At 42.5% G+C, this 20309-nt stretch overlaps 1 protein-coding gene across 1 annotated transcript; it reads right to left on the bottom strand.

The window, feature by feature from the left end:
- Positions 1 to 6290: 6290 nt before the first annotated feature.
- GSDMB (gasdermin B) lies at positions 6291 to 19518 on the bottom strand. Its single transcript, XM_053892228.1, is given in 11 exon segments — positions 6291 to 8490; positions 8674 to 8999; positions 9386 to 9467; positions 9469 to 9715; positions 9717 to 9826; positions 12896 to 13096; positions 13098 to 13137; positions 14769 to 14799; positions 14802 to 14939; positions 17791 to 18039; positions 19284 to 19518. Coding segments are annotated over 10 exon segments (1554 nt in total). The 5' UTR covers positions 18026 to 18039; positions 19284 to 19518; the 3' UTR covers positions 6291 to 8346.
- Positions 19519 to 20309: the final 791 nt, after the last annotated feature.

Here is a 20309-nt window from a genome sequence, read left to right as displayed (position 1 = left end):
ATCAAGTACATTTTCTGTATCTATTATGATGATCATGTTATTTTTTTTCTTAAACTGTTAATGTCATGAATTACATAAATTAATTTTTCAATGTTAAACCAACCTTGAAATCCTAGATAAATCTAACTTTGTCCTAATGTATTATCTTTTCTTCATTGCTGGATTTGGTTTGCTAATATATTTTCTTATTTTTTCATGTAAGTTCATGGGTAAAACTGGCCAGCATTTTTCTTTCTCCTGTTCTTGTTAGATTTTACTAGCATTATAAATGAGTTAGAAAGTGCTTCCTCTTTTTCTGTTTCCTGGAAGAGTTTGTATAAGATTGGAATTATTTATTCTAGAATGCTTAATTGAATTTACTGGAGAAACCATTAGGCTTGGAATCTTCTTTGTGGGAAGATATTTTACTACTATAATATGCTTTGTGATTATAGGATTTTTCATATTTTCTGTTTCTTCTTGGTTTAGTATTAGCGAATTATACTTTTCTAGGATAGTGCCCATTTCATCTAAAATCTCAAATTTATTGGTATAACATTGTTCCTTATATTCTCTTTTTAATGCCTATAATAACATCTGTAGGACTGTCCACTTTATGTGCTCACTTTTTTTCTTTTTTCATTCTTGTCAGGGGAATGTCTACTTTATTAGTCATTTCAAAGATCTGATGTCTGTCTTTCTTGAACCTTTTTATTATTTGTTTCCTATTTTATCAACTTGTGCCCTGTCTTTATTTTCTTTCCTTTTATTTGTTTGGACTTATTTTGCCAGCTTTTTTCCCTAGCTTCTTGATATAGATACTTAACTCTGAATTTTTTTCTTTTGGTCTTTCTTCTTTTCTAACATGAATAATTAAGATGATACATTATTGTTCCTCTAAAAACTGGCTTTAGCTTAATCACACAAGTTTGATATGTATATTTTTCTTATTGTTAAACAAAAAAAAAAATTCTAGTTTTCACTAGGATATCTCCTTTGCTTGACTCATGGGTTATTTACACATATGTGCTTTACTTCCCTAAAATTTGGTGATATTTGGTAATGTTTTCTTAGATTTCCAGGTTGATTGTATAGGGGGCAGGGAAGATGCTATGTATGATGTCAATCTTTTGAAATATGTTGAAACTTATTTTATGGCTCGACATATGGACAATGTTGATAAATATTTCAGGCATATATTCTACAGCTGTTAAGTACAGCTTTCTAAATATGTCCATTAGGTTAAGTTTGCTGATTGGGTTCAAAACGTCTATATTCTGACTGATACTTTTAGCTGCTTATTCTGTTAATTACTAAGGGGACTGTGTTATTTTCACTATGGTTGTATATTTGACTATTTTGTCTTCTGATCTGTCAATATTTGTCCTCTGTATTTTGAGGCTATATTATTATTACATAACAATTCAAAATTGTTATATCTTCCTGGTAAATTGAAACTTTTATCATTCTTAAGTGACATTCTTTGCCACCAATAATTCTTTATGCCTTAAATTTATGTTGTCTAATGTTAATATAGCCACACCAGTTTCCTTTTGGTTAGTATTTACATATCCAATATATTTCTATCCTTTTATTTTCAATATTTTATGTCCTTATGTCTTAGATATGTCTCATAAGCAGTGAATAGATAAACTTATCCATTCTGACAATATTTGCATTTTTACTGGTTCGCTTAGCCCATGTATATTCAATGTAGTTTCTAATACATTTGGATTTCATTCCATATTTTCCTTTGGGTTTTTTATTTGTTTCATCTGTTCTAGGTTTCTCTTTCACTCATTTTTTGTATTTTTTTCCCAAACTGGTTTGTTTCTATTTTGTTAATGATTACCTTAAAAATTATAGCATGTATACTGAATGATCAAAGTCCAAATGAGGCAATACCTTTTCTTTCTTCCCAGATAAAATATAACCCTTAGAACACTTTAAATTCAATATATTATTATATTAATTTATTGTTACTTAACCCCAAAAGACACTATTAATATTGTTTTATTATTTTTATATACAATTATTGCTCATTTAGATTTAACAATATATTTACTAGTTTTTGTTATTATTGTGCTTCATTACTTCTTTTATCTCAGACTTTTCTTCTGGGATCCTCTTCTCTTTGGCAAGAATTTACTTTAATGAGAACTTACTGGTGGAAAACTCTCCCAATTTTTGTCAAAAAAATAACTTTATTTACCTTTGTTCTTAAATGATAGTTTTGCTAAGTATAAAATTTTAGGTTGGCAATTATTTCAACACGCAGAGGATATAATTTCATCATCAAATGACTTCCCTTAAAGTAAGTTTTAGTTAAACTGTAACTCCTTTGAAGGTAAGCTATCTTTTTCTCTGGTTGCTCTTAACATTTTGCTGTTGTTCTGCAATTTTACTATGACTTGTCTAGATGTGGAGTTCTTTTTATGGATCTTGCTGTTATGCATTGAGCTTCTTGAATCTGTGGCTTAGTATCTTTCATTAGCTCTGCAAAATTCTCAACCATCATCTCTTCAAATATTGTCATCTTCTTAATCTCATTTTCCCCTTCTTTTGGAACTCTGATTGAACATATTTAATACCTTTCATGCTATCCTCCATGGCTATTGACCTCACTCCATATTTTCCATCTTTTGTCTCTCTATATTTTGAGCATTTTTCTCTGGTTTCAATTTCACTGTCTCCTCAGGTATGTCCAATATATTCTTTTACCTGTTCATTAAATCTTTACCAAAGGATCAAATTTTTCATTTCTAAAAGTTATATTTGGTCCTTTTACAAATATGACAGGTGAATTTTTATAGTTTCTTCTTGCTATTGATTTTTCAAGCTCATTTTAAAATTTCTTTAAATGTAATAAGTATGTTTATAAACTAGTCTAGTAATTCCAATAAGGATATATTTCTGTGCCTCTTTTTGCTTTTGTTTCTGCTTATTCTTGTGTCATTTCCTTGTGTGCTTTGATATTGTTTGTTGTGAATAACTCATTGTCCTTAAAAAATTATTTGTAGAAATGAAGATGATGTCTTCCTGAAAGATGTGTGTTTAATTCTGACTAGCATCTAGACACACAACCAATCCTGGACACTCACAAACTAACTTTGCAATTTGAGATTCTCTGAAACACCCAGATGATGTAAATCTAGGCTAAGTTATCTGAAAACACAAACCTATGCCACATTTCAGAACTTTTTTCCTTTCTTTTTTTCTTTAACCCCTTAACCCAATACCAAGAGTCTTCCCTGCAGGTGAGGCAAGAATTATGGGTTTCCTGATGATTCAGTCTTACCTCAATGATGTAGCCCTTTGAGATTCCAGTTAATATGGGAAAGATCTCCTTTAATTAGATTCCCTACCTTGGGTGGGTCCTTGGCCTTGATTTCTAGACTCATCAGTCTACAAGGCTGGCCAAAGCAAAGCCCTAGCTTGCCTGGATTTGTAAATCCCCTTCATATGAGGAAAAATTACATTAGTGTTCTAATACTTCACTTATCTCCCTGGGTCTCCTTTTTAATTATTTTGGCTTGAGTTTCTTATCAGTTTCTTGTCAACAATTAGATGCTTTTTATGAATGTTTTTAAATTGTCTTATCCAACATTTTAAATTGTTTTCTGTGGGAGAGCTGGAGCAAACAATCTAGCTTACTATTTACCAGAAACACGTTTGGTATCACCATTCTTAAATGTTTTTCATATGTAATATCTACAAGTTTTTACTACCTTGCCCAATTTCAGCCTCTCTCTGTCTTGCCTGTGCTTCCCTGTCTCTCCATTCTCTCTCCTTTCAATGTCCCTCTCTAACATCTCAGGAGCAAAATCAATAAATTCCTCATTTTGTTTCCTACAAAGTAGTTTTCCCCTTTACCCAAGACATCCAACTCCATAGGATCGTATTTGTACCCAGGTGGCTTAACTAACATTTCTCCAAAAGGGTTTCCTTCCCTACAAGGGTAGGTGCACTATGTTTGGAAGTCTCTAACTCAGCCTGGAGAGATACAGGAAGTATCAGAAGGGAGTAGTACTGAAGCGAAGAGTTACGAAGAATAAGTAAGAGTTAGTGGAGTCTCCCACATCTCTCCAAGCTCAAATAACGACTATTGCAACTGCCCCCATTTCAAAGTCATCTCTATCACCAGTTTTAACTGCTAGAATAGGAAATTCCTTTTGCAGACATATGCAATTGATGTATTGAACTTCATATGGGAATCAGAAATGTGAGTTGAAAGAAATCAGCAGATGAAATATGAACCTCAAGCTTCTGGGTTAGTTCAATCTGACCCAGTAGACACGTACCCCCTTGCTGAGACTGTGAGAGGACAGAAAAAAATTCTTGGGGCACCTGGGTGGCTCAGTGAGTTGAGTCCAACTTTGGCTCAAGTTGTGATCTCATGGTTCGTGAGTTCGAGCCCCACATCAGGCTCTGTGCTGACAGGTCAGAGCCTGGAGTCTGCTTTGGATTCTATGTCTCCCTCTCTCTCTGCTCCTCCCCAACTCATGTTCTCCCCTCTCTCTCTCAAAAATAAATATACATTTTAAAAAACAAAAAAAAATTATTACTGACAACTGGTAATTCTGAGGTTGAGCCAGCCTTATAAAATTTGGGTATGTCTCCCAAACTTCTTCCAACTCAAAGGCACTTCTGAAAAAAACAATTGTTTACTGAGCCCTAGCAAAAATTTAAAGACTTAAAGTTAGATTTAAACTCTGTTTTCCAGAAACTTTTACATTAGTGAAAGAGTGTACTAATAATTTCAGTATAAAATGATGAATGCCATAATAGAAATACATTCAATGTGTTATGGGTCATACAGAACTATCCAAATTCTTTGGGTAAGTAGGATGACTACTAAGGAAGGAATATTTGAACTGTAGTGTAAAGGGTAGATAAGGTACAGAAAGGTAATCTACACAGAGGGAGAGTGAAACCTGTATTTTAAAATGTTTATTTATTTTGAGAGAGAAAAAAAGGGGGCAGAGGGGCAGAGAAAGAAAGAGAATCCCAAGCAGGCTCCACACTCTGTGCAGAGCCTGATTTGGGGCTTGATCTCATGAGGGTGAGATCAAGACCTGAGCCGAAACCAAGAGTTGGATGCTTAACTGACTGAGCCACCCACGCGCCCCAGGAAACCTGTATTTTAAAAAACTTATCATCGTAGGGGCGCTTGGCTGGTGCAGTCAGAAGAGCATGTGACTCTTGGTCTAGGGGTCATGAGTTTAAGCCCCACATTGGGCATAGAAATTACTCAAATAAAAACTTTTTTAAAAATCTTTAAATTTTTTTTTTAACGTTTTATTTTTGAGACAGAGAGAGACAGAGCATGAACAGCGGAGGGGCAGAGAGAGAGGGAGACACAGAATCCGAAACAGGCTCCAGGCTCTGAGCTGTCAGCACAGAGCCCGACACGGGGCTCGAACTCACAGACCGTGAGATCATGACCTGAGCTGAAGTCGGATGCTTAACTGACCGAGCCACCCAGGCACCCCTAAAAAATCTTTAAAAAATTAAAAAATAGCATGTGATTGTACAAGTAGATGGCACATTTAAATAAAAGGCCAATAGTTTAGTGTGGCTGGAATCAGAATTTAAGGAAGAGGAAAGGAGAAAATGTTGGAGGTAAGAGGGGACCACCCTGTCACCTTTTATTAAACACTTTAATAGGTATCTTTAATTTTTTTATAATATTCTTCCTACTTTGTATTTCTTGTTCAATATTCATCCGTAGTACTGGGAAGTCAATAAATACTATCTAAAGTTAATAAATCAAGAACAAGTATAAGAATATCATTTTTAGTTGTAATAGTAACAAACAAAAACTAAAACAGTGGCTGTCTCAAGAAAGTGGGACTAGGTTTATAAGGTAAAAGAATTTGAGAAGAAATTTTTATTTAACTTTTTTGTATTCTTCTGTTTGTTCAAGTATGTTCATGTGTATATATTATGTTTTTAAAATAAAAATTTTTATTGTAGTTAAAAAAAATACCTAAAGTGGAGTTAAAAAAAAAAAAAAAACAAACTTAAAGTGCCCAGATCTTAAATGTATAGCTTAATAATGTCTACACAGGTAAACATCCACATAAACACTATCCCAATCAAGATATAAAATATTTCCAATGCCTCAGAAGATTCCTTCATGCCCCTTCCTATCCAATACTGCTCCCACTATTTGGACTTCTACCACCATCATCCAGTTTTCACTTCATTTACATGGAATTATACACTATGTACTTAAAAAAAAAAACAAAAAAAAAAAAAACTTTTTTCTTTTAATTTTCTTTTTAATGTTTATTTATTTTTGAGACAGAGAGAGGCAGAGCATGAACAGGGGAGGGTCAGAGAGAGGGAGACACAGAATCTGAAACAGGCTCCAGGCTCTGAGCTGTCAGCACAGAGCCCGATGTGGGGCTCGAACTCAAGGACCGTGAAATCAGGATCTGAGCCGAAGTTGGCCGCTTAACCGACTGAGCCACCCAGGTGCCCCAACTTTTTTTTTTTATTGATGTATAATACAGTGAAATATACTGATCTTAAATATTAGCTCAATGAATCTTTATATATTTCCAGCACCCCAGGAGATTCCCTCATGCCTCTTTCCAGTTAAGACTATTCCCACTAAGATAACCACTATTTTGAGTTCAACAACCATTGATTAAGCATTCCCTGCTCTTGAGCCTCATATAAATGGAATCATACAGTATTGTGGTGGCCATGGAGGATGCCACTCAGATTTTTCTTTAGGAGAACCTGCTTCAAGAAGCAGAGTTGACTAACAACCTCTAGCTGCTGCCCTATAGATCTACCTCCTGAGATCAAGTTCCCCTGGGCTGCTTCCAGCCAAAGGCTGAGCATGGTAGGGATACTAGAGCCTGGCCATTTCTGCCTGATGGGGGCTCCTCCAGTAGACAACCTTTGATGAAGTCAACTTGACTGAGACTCTCAAAACTGCCCTGCATTCTGAGACTCTTCCTACTCGATTCTTCCCTCCTTCTCTCCCTTCACAGGTTTTAAACCTGCACTGAAGACTTGTCATTCCTCTCCCTTTATTCTTCACAGGCTCTTCCCTTAAAAAGACTTTGGCATGTCTAATTCTAGTTTGGCACCTGTTTCTCAGAGGACCCAAATATAAATATGTTCTTTTGTGTCTGACTTCATTTGCTCAGCATTGTCTGTGAAAGTCATGCATACTGTTATGTATAGCAGTAATTTGTTCTCTCTTATTGCATAAATATGGCACAGTATACATATCCATCCTAAAGTTATTGGACATTTGAGTAGTTTTCAGCTTGGGGCTCTTATGCTAATGTTTTTGTAAATGTATGTCTTTTGGTGAAGACATGCACTCATTTCTCTTGGGTACGTGCCTAGAAAGTGGAGTCGCCAGCTCATAGGCTTGTGTTTAGTAGATATGTCAGTTTTCTAAAGTGGTTGACCAATCTACACTCCCAACAGCATCTACAAGAATTCTTGTTGCATATGATATTTTTACAAATTTAAAAGAAAAAACAACTCTAGTGCAAAAAATAGAAAACAAATTTGTTATATCATCCTAGTTTCATGTTTAAATTACCATATTTTGAGGTTTATTTATTTATTTTAAGAGAGGGAGCATGCCCATGAGTGGGGTAGGGGCAGAGAGAGAGGGAGAGAGAGAATCCCAAGCAGGCTCCACACTGTCAGTGCAGAGCCCGATGTAGGGCTCGAACCCACAAACCATGAGATCACAACCTGAACCAAAATCAAGAGTTGGACACTTAACTGAATAAGCCACCCATAAGCTCCTAAATTACCATTTTAAACACTGTTTCATAGGAAGACTGTTAACATACCCCAAAATGTTAACAGTGGTTATATTAGAGAAAGTAGGGGAGATCGCCTTCAACTTTGAGAAATATTTGAAATGCTTTACAAGCATATACTTCTTTTACTTTTTATTACCTTGTCTTAAAAATATTAAAGAGAAAAGCCTCAAGATGAGAGAAGAGCAGTCTCCTCCTACACTTCCAGCACATCTCAGGCCCACACCTCCCGGCTTAAACTCCTTTAGTAACCTGCTAGTTTCCAAAGATGTGTCAGAATCTCTTATCTGCTGCCTTGTTCTCTTTATCATTGTGGGTTTACATCTTTTCTAGTACTTTATTTAGTGAGATTTCAAGGAGAGAAAATTAATATGATCAATCTGCCACTCTTAGAAAATCCATGCATATAATGTAGGCTGATTTGGGGGCATTATCATGAAGGGAATGGGATCTATCAAAGAAAAGTCAGCTGTTTGTTATAAAGACATTGTTCTAGTGATTGGGGGTGCAGGGGGAGAGGATGGTCTGGGAGGGGAGCATCCAGATGGTTCAAGAGCTAACATAGTTAGGAAGACACTAAGATAGGCTTCTCACCCAGCTGCAGCAGGACGGAGACAGCAACATGGAGGGCACAGAGAAATCTTGCATCAGGGTCACAGCCCACATCGTGGGGCTGCTCACCCCAGTTCTGCTCCAGGACAGACTCCACCTAGAAGGAAACACACCAGACTATAAAAGCTAGGAACAAGGAAACATACCAGAAATGGCAAATATTTCACCACACTTCTTAATCCTGGGCCATGGCAGATGTAATAATCCATAATGGCACTTTTTCCTGCAGGGCCTGGAGAGCCTCATTCTTTCTCAACACAGTGACAGGCACTGCTAATCAGTGTTGGCACTGCCATCCTGAGACTAACAGTTTTCCACCCCCCTCTCTTACCCATAGGCTAGCAACAGAGCCTATTAAGCCTGAGTTGTCCTGGAAACCATGTGTTCCAGGGAATTGCCACAAACCAGCTGAATGGATGTGAACTGACAGAGAACTACGAAGTAGGAAGGACTGTACCCTGGGACTTCTGAGTCCCTTGAGAACACAGGCATTCACTTCTACTATGACCCTAGCCCTCAGTCCAGGGTGTCTTATCTGGTCTTTCAACAGGGACAGAATCCCCTTTTCCAGGGCCTCAGCCACAAGATGCTGCTCCTAAGATATCTCTGGGGGCAAAAAAGAGGGTCAAGAGGGTTGCTGGCAGAGAAGCACAGAGTGGGACAGGGCTTCAGTATTTCATCAGACCTGGGACAAACATCAGAAGGAGGTTCCACAGAGCCCCTGGTGATAGATGAGAGTTATTCCAAATGGGCTCTTGTGGTGAATCTTTCTTCCCTCTTAGCTTGCAGGAGGTCAGACTTGCCAGGCGGGTAGAGGAGGCATCCCCCAACCCCTGGCCTGGGGAAAATGACTAGTTCCTAAAGTGTGAAAGTCTATCCTTCATGAAATGTAAAAGGCAATGTATGTCACCTTCCTCCCAGGATTTGAACCCCCACAGACCCCTTTGCTCCACATTTCCTCCACACCAGCATACTTCCAAATCCCTCCTCACCAATCAAGGCATCCAGGACATTCAGAATAGATTCTGTATGTGTTTTTACCAAGATCCAAGCAGCATTAAAAAGCATTAAAAAGGCTACTTACAAGAGGATCTGCTGGACCCTCCAGGTCACCAGAGATCAGGGCCTCAGACACCGAGGCCAGGAGATGGGGGAGATGAGTGCCAGTCCCACTATAGCAGACTGTCTTCAGTACGGTAACTGCCCCTCCTGCTGGTTCCTCCCTCTCTCTGCTCCAATTCTTTCCTGGGTCCCTTACTCTTTGTTCTAGATTCTGTTGCTGCCCCTCCTTGTTGAGGTGCTTAGTGAGGCAGCTTAGCACAGTCAGTCAGATCCTAGAGGCCTCTCAGCATGTCCTGCACCTTCTCCTTCATGTTTCTGAAGTCCTCCAAACTCAAGGATTTCCCTGTAGAGGCAGCAGTTAAGAACCCGACCTACCCAGCCAACAAGCTCCATTATTACCAAGGCCTCTGTCGACCCCATTCTTCATGAGACCACTTCTCTATTGGTTCCCTTCTAATCTTTTCCAGTTAAAGTAAAGCACCCTTCTAACCAGACACCCATCATCATTGCCTCCTGCCAACCTCACCTTCACCTTCCCAGCTCAACCCCAGTTGAGTACCAATCCCAAATTCTTTTCCACCTCCAATAAATCAAAACTTACTTAGTCCTTGCCATTCAAAGTGCAGTCTCTGGACCACGCTAGTAGTAGTGAGGATTTAGACAAAGTTAGAGCAGTGGTTCTCAACTTCGTGCATGAGAATTACCTGGGGAATGATTAAAAATCCTGATGCCCAGGCCACATCCCCAGATAACTTAAATCAGAATTTCTGGAGGTGGGACTCAGGCATCACTAGTTTTAAAGTTCCGCCAGGTGATGTCTACATATAATCAATGAGAACCACTGTGTTTAAGGAGACAGATGCAACCTCCAGACTAAAGTTGAAGACTGCTTTGGGCACTGCCCTACCCTTCTCTCCCCAACTCCTCCACCATACACATATACTAGGCTCTCCCACCTGAGCTGAAGTCCTTGAAGCCAGGAGGCTCAAGGGTGAGTGTGCAGCTACACTGAACACAGCTAGCTCCAATCCTTATTTAAGCAAGATGAACCATCTTCCTCTGAAAAGAAGGGAAGAATAATTTCAGAAAGTCTTCAGGTCACCTCCAGCCCTCTCTGGACATTCTCTTCCCAATGGTGGGAGTTTTCATTCCTGGACTCTGAGCCCTCACTGCTCATGCCAGGGAGACTGTATCCTTATCATTTCATGTAAATGACAAAGCACTATATACGCAAACACCTTCCTACATCCTCAGATACAGACAAGCATAGGATTACGCCTAGATAAGTGAAGAAGAAACGGAACCCCAGAGAGGGTACAACAGGTCCTCAGTCACTCAGCAAATGTGGGTCAGAGCAGAGACTGGAATCTACCTTCTGCCTCCTCTGTTATGGCAGTTTATTTGTTTGTTTAATTAATTAATTATTTAAGAGAGAGAGCACGTGTGAGCAGGGGGAGAGGCGGAGAGAGGGAGAAAGAGAATCCCAAGCATGCCACACACTCAGCACAGAGCCCAACACAGAGCTCAGTCTCACAAACCATGAAATCATGACCTGAACCAAAATTAAGAGTCAGATGTTTAACCAACTGAGCCACCCAGATGGCCCTGTTATGGCACTTTATTGTTTTTTTAATGCTTATTTTTGAGAGAAAGAGACAGAGCGCAAGCAGGGGAGGGGCAGAGAGAGAGAGGGAGACACAGAATTCGAAGCAGGCTCCAGGCTCTGAGCTCTCAGCACAGAACCCAATGCAGGGCTCAAACCCATGGGCTGTGAGATTGTGACCTGAGCCAAAGTTGGACGCTTAGCCAACTGAGCCACCCAGGTGTAGCACTTTACATGACAGAGATTCACTCTTGAGATAGCAAGACCTTGCCAGGGTTGAAAAACTCACTTCTACAACTTCTGGGAGTTTCTGGATTTTCTACCACATCTAGACCTCTTTCTATTCCTTCCCAAGTCTTCTTAGGCAGTACAACCTTTCTGGGACCCAGAGGAAGACTATGAAATTCCAGAGGAAGCAACGTTCAGAATCACAGGGATCTTCTAGTCATGCTAACATCAGGATAACCATGGCTCCAGAGGCTACAGAGCCAGTGAGTGGCAGAGCCACTAGACCCTGAGACCGTCCTACTCCTAGTTCCAGTGCTCCTTTCACAGCCAGTGCTACCATGTGAGAACTGGACATGCAATGCAATTATGCCTCCCAGGTTTCAGTAAGGGCTGGGACCCCAGGATCCAGCACACCAACCTGCACAAAGCAGGCCAAAGTTGTCAGAGTCTGGAAACCCTAGGCCAATATGCAATCCAATCTGCTTCTCCAATAGGCAGGATTTTTTTCCTGCTCACACCATGGTCCCTACCCCTGGGTGCATCCTATTCCATTCTGAACCCTGATAACCCTATAATTCTGGGCCATTTGTTACCTTCTTTTAAAAAATACTATCCTTGCCCTTTTTGGAATGATGAACAGAAGGCCTAAAAACCATTCTCTTTCTGGAAAGGATTTTGTGTTACCCAAGAAACAAATAGCTAGTGCCAGAGAGAGTGAGAAAACCAGTTATCAGAAAGACAAGTTCTTTCTCTATAAGTTCCTCTTTCATATCTTTCCTCATTCTCATACCCTGCCCCTCACCAAAACAAAACAAAACAAAAAAAAAAAAAAACAAGCTCAGAAAGAGATAGGACTTAACACCTCTAGCTAGGGAAGGATTAGCGTTATGATGGGGCAAAACCTGGGTGTCTGCACAAGGAGCTTCAGTCCTTCTTCCCAGCCCTGAACCCTCCACCCCTTCCTTGGAATTTCCCCCCACCTTCGAGCTCACCAGGGCCCCTCCAGGCTGACACAGAGTCTAGCTGAACCTACCTGCACTCAGTCTGCCCCCATCAGGCCTTGCTTACTCATTCTCTCCATGTTGGGAAAGATGAGCTGCTTTACTCAATAGCTCAGGACCTGCTTTAGGGGGTTGGTTACTGACCTTTGATGCTAGGAAAAGGAGTTCACGTTGGTTAATCCCTAGGTGCTTTACATAGTTACCTTGCTTGATCTCCCAAACAATCCCCATTTTACAGATGAGAGAACTGAGGCTCAAAGAGGATCAGTAGGTAAGCCAGTTTCACAGCTAAACCAGTAGCAGAGCTGAAATAAGAACCCACATCTGACCCCCAAACTCATGTTGCTTTCACTGTTGAGTCAATAAATGTTTATTGAGGACCTTTTTATTCCAAGCACTGTGGCTCCTGCCCTCCTGTATCTTGGAAAGGGAGGCAGACAGTGAATAAGCAAAAAATCCCCATGTAATTATGAACCACGAGAAATGCTAAGAAGCAAATAAAAACAGGGCATTACTAGACGGGAAGGACTTAGCAATGCCACAGGCACTTTCTTGGGGCAACATGAGAAGTCATAAGAAGGCCAGGAAGCAGTTGAGACTGCTCAGGGAGGTCTGGAAGGAGAGCTGAAGAGCCTGACATCTGGGCTGGTATCCGCCTGACTTACCATGGGTGGGCCAAGGCTGGTTCTCTCACAGACCCTGCCTCCCATCCAACTCCACAACATACACTGCCATTCAGTTTTCAGGGTTTCCTTCCTTGCTGTCTCCAGAGTCTCTGCCACCAGATAGAGGTCTGCTCTCATTTCTCCAGATTGATTGCAACAAAGTAGGTAGTTTTCTCTTCAACTCACTGGAGGGAATAGAGGGGAATAGAGCTCAGGCTCCCAGGAGTGACATTTCTCCCTCTCCATCAGCTAGTTCCTATTTGAGATGATGGGTCTCTGGGGCTGGAAAACCAAAGAACATGGCACCCCATCGTAGTCACTTTACCCACTGTGGGAGCAAGGAAGTGGGAAGTGGGAAGAGAACTCACTAGCATCTGTGGAAGGCTACAATGTGCCAGCACCATGAGATACTTCACATGGCATTTCATTTCACCCCTCACCACAAACTTATGGTGTAGGCAGAATTGCACCCATTTTCATGAGGAAACTAAGGCCTAGAGACAGGTTGTGAATGGTCCAAGGTCACACAGCTAATGAGTGTAGAGTTGAAATTCAAATCCTAGTCGGTAGGAGTCCAAAGCATGAGCCCTTCCCATGGCACTGAGACAGGCATCTTCCCAGATCATTACACCCAGTTCTCGGGAGTTGGGGTTCCAGTTCCTCATACTGGTCCCTGGGACCTGGCCACATTGTCCACAGCCTTGGGCTCCAGAAGGCATCTCTGATTCCATGAGGAAATGTATTTTGTGACTAAAAATAGCCTGATGGAACTTCTGGTATTTGCAAACAACCCTCAAGGAAGACCTACATCCTTGCCTCTGCTGACCTCCCTCTACCTATCTAATACCCTCCTCAACCCCACTCTATATGCACACACCACAGGGCCTCATACTAGAAACAACAGGCATTCTAGAAAAAATTGAGCTCCCTTTGAAAAACTCCAAAGACCCCTCCCCAGCAACACTATGGTAGGGAGGGGTAGTTCAAAGGACCAGTAAAATTTCAGTGGAAGCCTTTCACTTTTTAACTAAAAAGGAAAAACAAAAGGCATTTCACTCAAGGAGGGCTAGGCCAGGAGAAAGTTTGAGTCCCCTCCACTAAGCTGCTCCACACTCTCCAACAATTTCAGCTAGGGGAGAAAACACCCACACCAACAATAAAATGCCCGCTGAGGGAGAAGGCTGGTGATGTCCCTGTAAGTCCCTTGGAAGCACCATGCCCTCAACCATCAGAAACTCTGTGGTAGTTGGTTAGTGCCCCCCTGATGGGGTGGAGTTGTGGCACTTTCTGTGCAGGAAATGTTCTACAGGGGTGCTGTGATTTCATTGTGCTTCACTTTGACTCTCTTAGTGAGCGCCTACTGTGTGCTGTGGATAAACACAGAGAGGTTAGTAAAAGCTGTTGCGGTCACAAGCTATTCCCAGTCCACTGAGGAACAGGGGCATGGCTTGCCACAAGGCAGAGCAAAACAGCACAAAACACAGATCTTGGCAACTCATAGGAGAGCAGAAAGTGGCCTCTTGAAACCAGCAGGTTTGGGTCCAAGCCAGAAGAATCAATCACCCTGGAGGGTAGCAGGGAAGCAAGTGAGCTGGGGGTGTTGGAGGGTTTCCTGGAGGCTGATGCATGAAGAATGAGAAGGCTTTCCGAAGGGGGAAGAGGAGGCCATGCTTGAGTAAGGAACGGGCTTGGGAAGTGCCGGGAATTGGGCGTGAGGGACTGCACTGGCCGGGGCACCTCCATCTCAGATGCTCTTGGTGCTCAAAAGGGGCATCTCCCCCTCTCACTCCCCACTGCTGCCCATCTCCAGCCTCACCTGTTCTCAAGGGAATCCAGATACTGCTGGGTATCCAGGTCTCCAGTGTCTTGATTCTCTGCTTGTGGGATCTGTGGAAGGTCGCTGCAATTATTATTTCTTTCGATAATTTCACTGTCAACATTCCTTTTGAGTCTACCACATCCAGAACTTGGAACTCAGCCTTTTGGCCTGGAAAGGGTAAAGGTCATACTGAGGCTGACCCAAAAGATCTCTCTGCAGAAAATTCTCCCCGGAGCAACCCCATCCTGGGCTCCCCCTCTACAATCCCCTTCCCTTCTGCAGAGATCCTCCAGCTGTGGCTCCCAGGAAATGCTGTGCTCATCAGGAGTCACCACAAGGGTCACATAATCCCAGGTTTGCACCTATTCTGCCACCTTCTTACCAAATGACCTTAGATAAGTCACTTGACCTCTTTGAATCTGTTTCTTTATTCATGGAAGGAGAATATTAATAGTACCTACTTCCTGTGCTTGGAGAAATTAAGTAAAAAATGCAGTTAGGCACTTAGCAAAATGCCTTGCACACATACTAAATGCTCAATAAATGTGAGCTAGTCCTATTTAACTATCTGAGAGGCTGAAATGAGCCAAGGAAAAGTAAAGCTAAAGAATTAGGAGCTCTTGCCAATTGAGAAATAAAAATTAAGCAGACTTCAGTCTCCAGTGTTTGTATGAACCACGCAGGTATAAAGTGAAGCAATCCTGGAACACTGCCTATCCGTGTGGACTCTGCCCAGACTGATCAGCCACTTTCATAAGGGCCTTGATTCCGAGTCAGCTGCTGTGCTGGGGTTAGCGGAGCATGTGTGGAGATGCTGCCAGCTGACTGCCTTTCTCTCAGACCTCCCAAATGTGAACCTACAGACGAGGAGGAACTCATACAGCCAGGTTTAGGGGGTCGGGCAGGGCTGGATCTCCAGAGACAAACACATTTTGTAACTGATGGAAACGTGACAGAACCAGAAATGGTGCCTCAAATCAGTCCTGTATGGGTTACACTAACATTCTAGGATCCATTTGTTTCTTGAGCAATGTAAAAGTGTACATGTACTTTATCCAGGACAAAAGAAAAATCAAGCCTTAAGCACAAAAACAATGTAATATATGGGGGGGGGGGGGGGCGTGCTAACTTTACAGTAGAGAAACTTGACAAACACCACCTCAGCCAGGTGACCAAGGTCAACATTAACAGTGATAAGTCATGTTGATAGCACATACCCTTGATATGATGCAGTGAGAATAGTACTTTACCTCGATGGTCTTCCTCTCCAAAACCCATTACTTCAGTCTAACCATGAGGAAAAAAAGTCAAGCAAATGCCAATAGACAAGCATCCTATAATATGCCTGACCAGTACTCGTCAAAACTGTCAAGATCATCAAAAATAAGGAAAGTCTGAGAAACTGTCAGAGCCAAGAGAAGCCTCAGGAGATACAACAACTAAAGGTAATGTGGTATCCTGAATGAGATCTTGGAACAGAGAAAGGATATTAGGTAAGAACCAAGATAATCAGAATAAAGTATATGGACTTTAGTTAATGGAAAACAAAACAAAACAAAACAAAAACCTATGCCACCTTAACCACACCATCAGCACCATATAATTAAAAAATAATCTATTTGAGAAGGAAGCAGGCCAAGTTGCTAAAAATCAATTCAAATCACCCATCCACTTCATTCTTAAGGATTTTTTTCAAAGTTTGGTTTCACCTCTGTCCCTGATTTGTTTATGCAAACAGACAGACTTTCCCTTAAAGGAAGTTAACTTGTCAATTTTTTTTCTGTACTTAACGCTTTTCCCCCTGTCCCTGGGGAGTAATATCATGGCAAAACACCCTAGTCCTAGTCTAAAGTTTTTTTCTGTTTTCAGTGAACTGGTCATCTGGCAAACTGGTTTTTGGAGACTAGCTTTTAGTAAATTGGCTCTTAGCAATTTACTTTTCAGAGAATTGACTCAGTCTTTGAAAAATGATCATCTGAAATTTTCCTGAAGCCCCTTGCTCACTTAATGAAACCACTTGTGGAAAGGCCCAAGTAATCTGGACGCTGCTCTTGGTCACATAACGGCTATGCCTGGCACATAGCAGGTGCTCTAAAACTATACAGTGGTACTGTTTGCATTCTTTTCTTAATGAGATCCAGATGGGCTGTAGCAAAGATGTCTGAGCTGTAAAAGTCCTTACCCTGAGGTCTGAGACACTGAAATAAGTCTCCAGGTGAGGGTTCAGCAACATTTACCCTAGTGCTTCTGCAACCCAAAAGTCTGAGTTTGGAGGCAGGGGAATGGAATAGACTCCTCTAGAAATCCCTCAAGCCTTTAGGGAGTTCTGCTCACCCATCCAGTCTGATCTCCAAGGGACACGAGGGATAACAGCTGCCAGCAGAATGATGGGGCTGAACTTTGACTGAATGCTCCTTCTGCACAACCACTGTCATAAATGACCTAATTTATATCATTTGAGTCTTGTAACATTCTTGTCAAGTTGACAGCTGAGGAAACAGACTTAGAGAGAGAGAAGGCAACTTGTCCAGAGGCCGCCCAGCTGGTGAGTGGCAGAGCCAGGCTTAGAAACGAGGTGCCCTCAGCTCTTAGGCCTGTGTCCTTTCCTAACCACTAAGCAAACTGCCTCCGTTTATTTATCCATCTAAATGATAAACATACAAACACATCAAAAGACCTTAGCTAACTTAAAAGTGAATTATTTACAAAAAGAAAACATGGGAAAGGAAGACAATTTAGGAATAATTTTCAATAAAAATAAATTTTCACTTACCCTGTTCTTTCTCCCCATGCAGCTCTTCTGTGCATTTTTTTTTTCAAGTTTTCATTTAAATTCCAGTTAACATCTTTTGTGCATTTCTTAAACTGAGGTGTGTGGACATATGCAAACAAATTCTAGTACATACAAGTTCTTTGTTGACTGGCTGACGTGGTTGATGGCAATGGGGAGTTGACAGTGTGGTAGAGCAGGAGTGGGTGAAGTCTCCTGGCTGGCCATCTCTTACCCCCTCGTACTGACCTTGGAGCCCAGAATCCAGCTTATCAAACAGCACTTCACCCTCCTCTCTCTCCACTATGTCCTCTAGGGTGAGGTCTGTCCTGTGGTACTGGCATCTCCGGAAATTTCTCCTCCCACTCACCGGAGAGAAGCAGTGAAATCTGTCAGAGTCAAGGATGCTTCTGACAGCAATCATATCCCCTCCAGCTCCGTCTCTTGGACCACAACTCGTGATTTCCTCAAATAGGCTGGACATTGTGCCTGGACCAACTGGAGACAAAGAAGCCAGTTTCAGTTTGGGGAAGGGAGATATTGGTTCAGGTTTTTAAATCTCCCTTTGGCAGCCTGGGGTCAATGAAGATCCAAAGGTTCTAGAACAATCAGGACTTGGAATTATTTAACTTCCCTGTTTCTAGAATGTGAGGTGGTCACTATACACCAAGGAGGGTAACCGTCACGAATGCTAGATTCTCCTCTGCCCTTCATAGAACCCTTCTGGAGGAAAGATGGAACAGTGTTTATCCCAAAAGGAAAGTAAGAGTGAGGTCTGTTTTCTCCCACAGCAGAGTTGCCCCTTTGCTCAGAAGGGCCTGAGGGGTAGGAAGGCAGGCCCACCATCTTCCAGCCAGACCCCCACAGTGTTGATGAACAGAGGACCCAGGAAAAGATAAGAGGCATGGCTGCCAGACCTCACATTACCAACCCCCATGATTACTTCTTCCCTTGGCTCTGACTCCTGGGCCTCCCTCCCTTGCTGTGTTCTGCAAGGTAGTGGGATGGGTACTCCTACCAACCATTTCCCAATGAGATAGTGATAACTCTGCCTCAGAAGAAAACGAAAGAGAAAGGATGGAATGCAAGAGTGGCTTGGGGGTAGGTGTCCTGGATAGCCCTCCACCCCCAGGTCCTGTCTCCTCAGTTACTGGTCACCATCTGAAAGGTCCCCTTACTCTTGGAAAAATAAAATGAATCCCAAAACTCTACCTGGGGCCTCTCCTCCACCCACTTTCCCCTTCACCCTCTCCAGGTCTACAGTTGGCCCCTGTACCACCCCCCCCCAGCTCCCCTGCAGGACCCTCCATAGGCTCATTACCAAATCCAACCTGATACAGCCGGTCCTTCCCTTTTCCTACTGAGCAGCAGCTCTTTGTCCCCACCACACCAGACCCTTCCCGCACTCTTACCTCCAAATCCTTCTCCCTCTCCCCTTCCATCAATCACTCTGCAACTCCTTCCTCTTGAGATGTTTCCCTTTCTTCAGGCTCCTCTGTTTTCCTCCTGGGGCCAGGACTCCCCTCACAAGCCTTCTGGTCTCCACTTCCCTATCCTACATCTGGCTACCTTCCCCTAAGTCCCTTCTGGCTGGCCCAGGCATCTGCTCACCCATGCTCCCTTCTCCTTCCCTGCCCCCATCATGGTGGCCAGCTCTCAGCTCAGTCTCAGCCTGGGAATTCTTCTGGCTGCCTGGAAAGGCAGTGCCCAGGGCCCACAGGCCTATCTTGGGGGCCACTCACCTCAGCTGCTCACAAGGAATGGAGGTTGTGAGAATCCCCTCTGTAAGAGCTCTGCACAGGTCCTGGCCACCGTGTCTCAGGAAGCCCTAAGAAGGGAACTGAAAGAACTGGAAAGCTGGGTAGGGATAGGTGCCCCATCTCTCAGGCCTTTAGATAAGCCACATTATGGCTGGGCTGGAGGCAGATAAGGCCAGAGGTAAGATAGGTAAGATAGGTAGGATAGGTAAGATAGGTAGGATAGGTAAGATAGATAAGATAGATAGATAGATATAGATAGATAGATAGATAGATAGATAGATAGATAGATAGATATAGAAAGATAGATAGATAATCTTTACCTGGTATGTATTCTAGGTGAGTTTGGGGCCAGAGAATGGTGCAGGAGGCATACTGGACCATGCAATCCAAGTGCCAGCAGGCAACGGCTATGGTCGCGTCAGGGGTATGAAGAGAGAGATAGAGCTGGAAACAGCTACCATGCTGCCATGCTGCGGTGGGCAAGGCTGAAGACTGAGAGCTACAGCAGCCAACATCTGTGGGGAACAGGCTGGCCAGCAAGGAGGACTCAGCCTTCCTCCCCACACATGCTCCCACATAGCCCTCTCAGGGAGACGCCTCCACCTGTCCTCTCCACCCACCTCCTTCTCCAGAGAGAGGCCTCTGGCCCCCACCCCTCAGTCCTCAGAGATAAACCACCGGAGCGAGCCTGCCCGTCTCCTGGCCCCCTTATCCCTCAGTTCCAAAACAACATTAAAGAAATTATGGTGGTAGTTAACGACAGTAATGATACTAATGTGGCTATCACGTGTTCAGTATTTACTATACCAGGTGTTGTGCTAATCCTACAACAGCCCTAATGCCTATTATCCTTCTGCAACAGAGGAAGAAACTGAAGCTCAGAGAAGTAACTTGGCAAGGCCACAAGTCTAGTAAGTGGCAGAGCAGGATTTGAACGCTGGTTGTTGTTGATGTGCCCCAGCCCCTCACCCTGACTATACTCCTGCAGGTCCATGGAAGCTCCCAGGG

Source organism: Panthera pardus, unplaced genomic scaffold (assembly GCF_024362965.1).
Source record: "Panthera pardus isolate Hobbes unplaced genomic scaffold, ASM2436296v1 HiC_scaffold_3, whole genome shotgun sequence".
NCBI lineage: Eukaryota > Metazoa > Chordata > Mammalia > Carnivora > Felidae > Panthera > Panthera pardus.
This window is presented reverse-complemented; position numbering and strand designations above follow the sequence as displayed.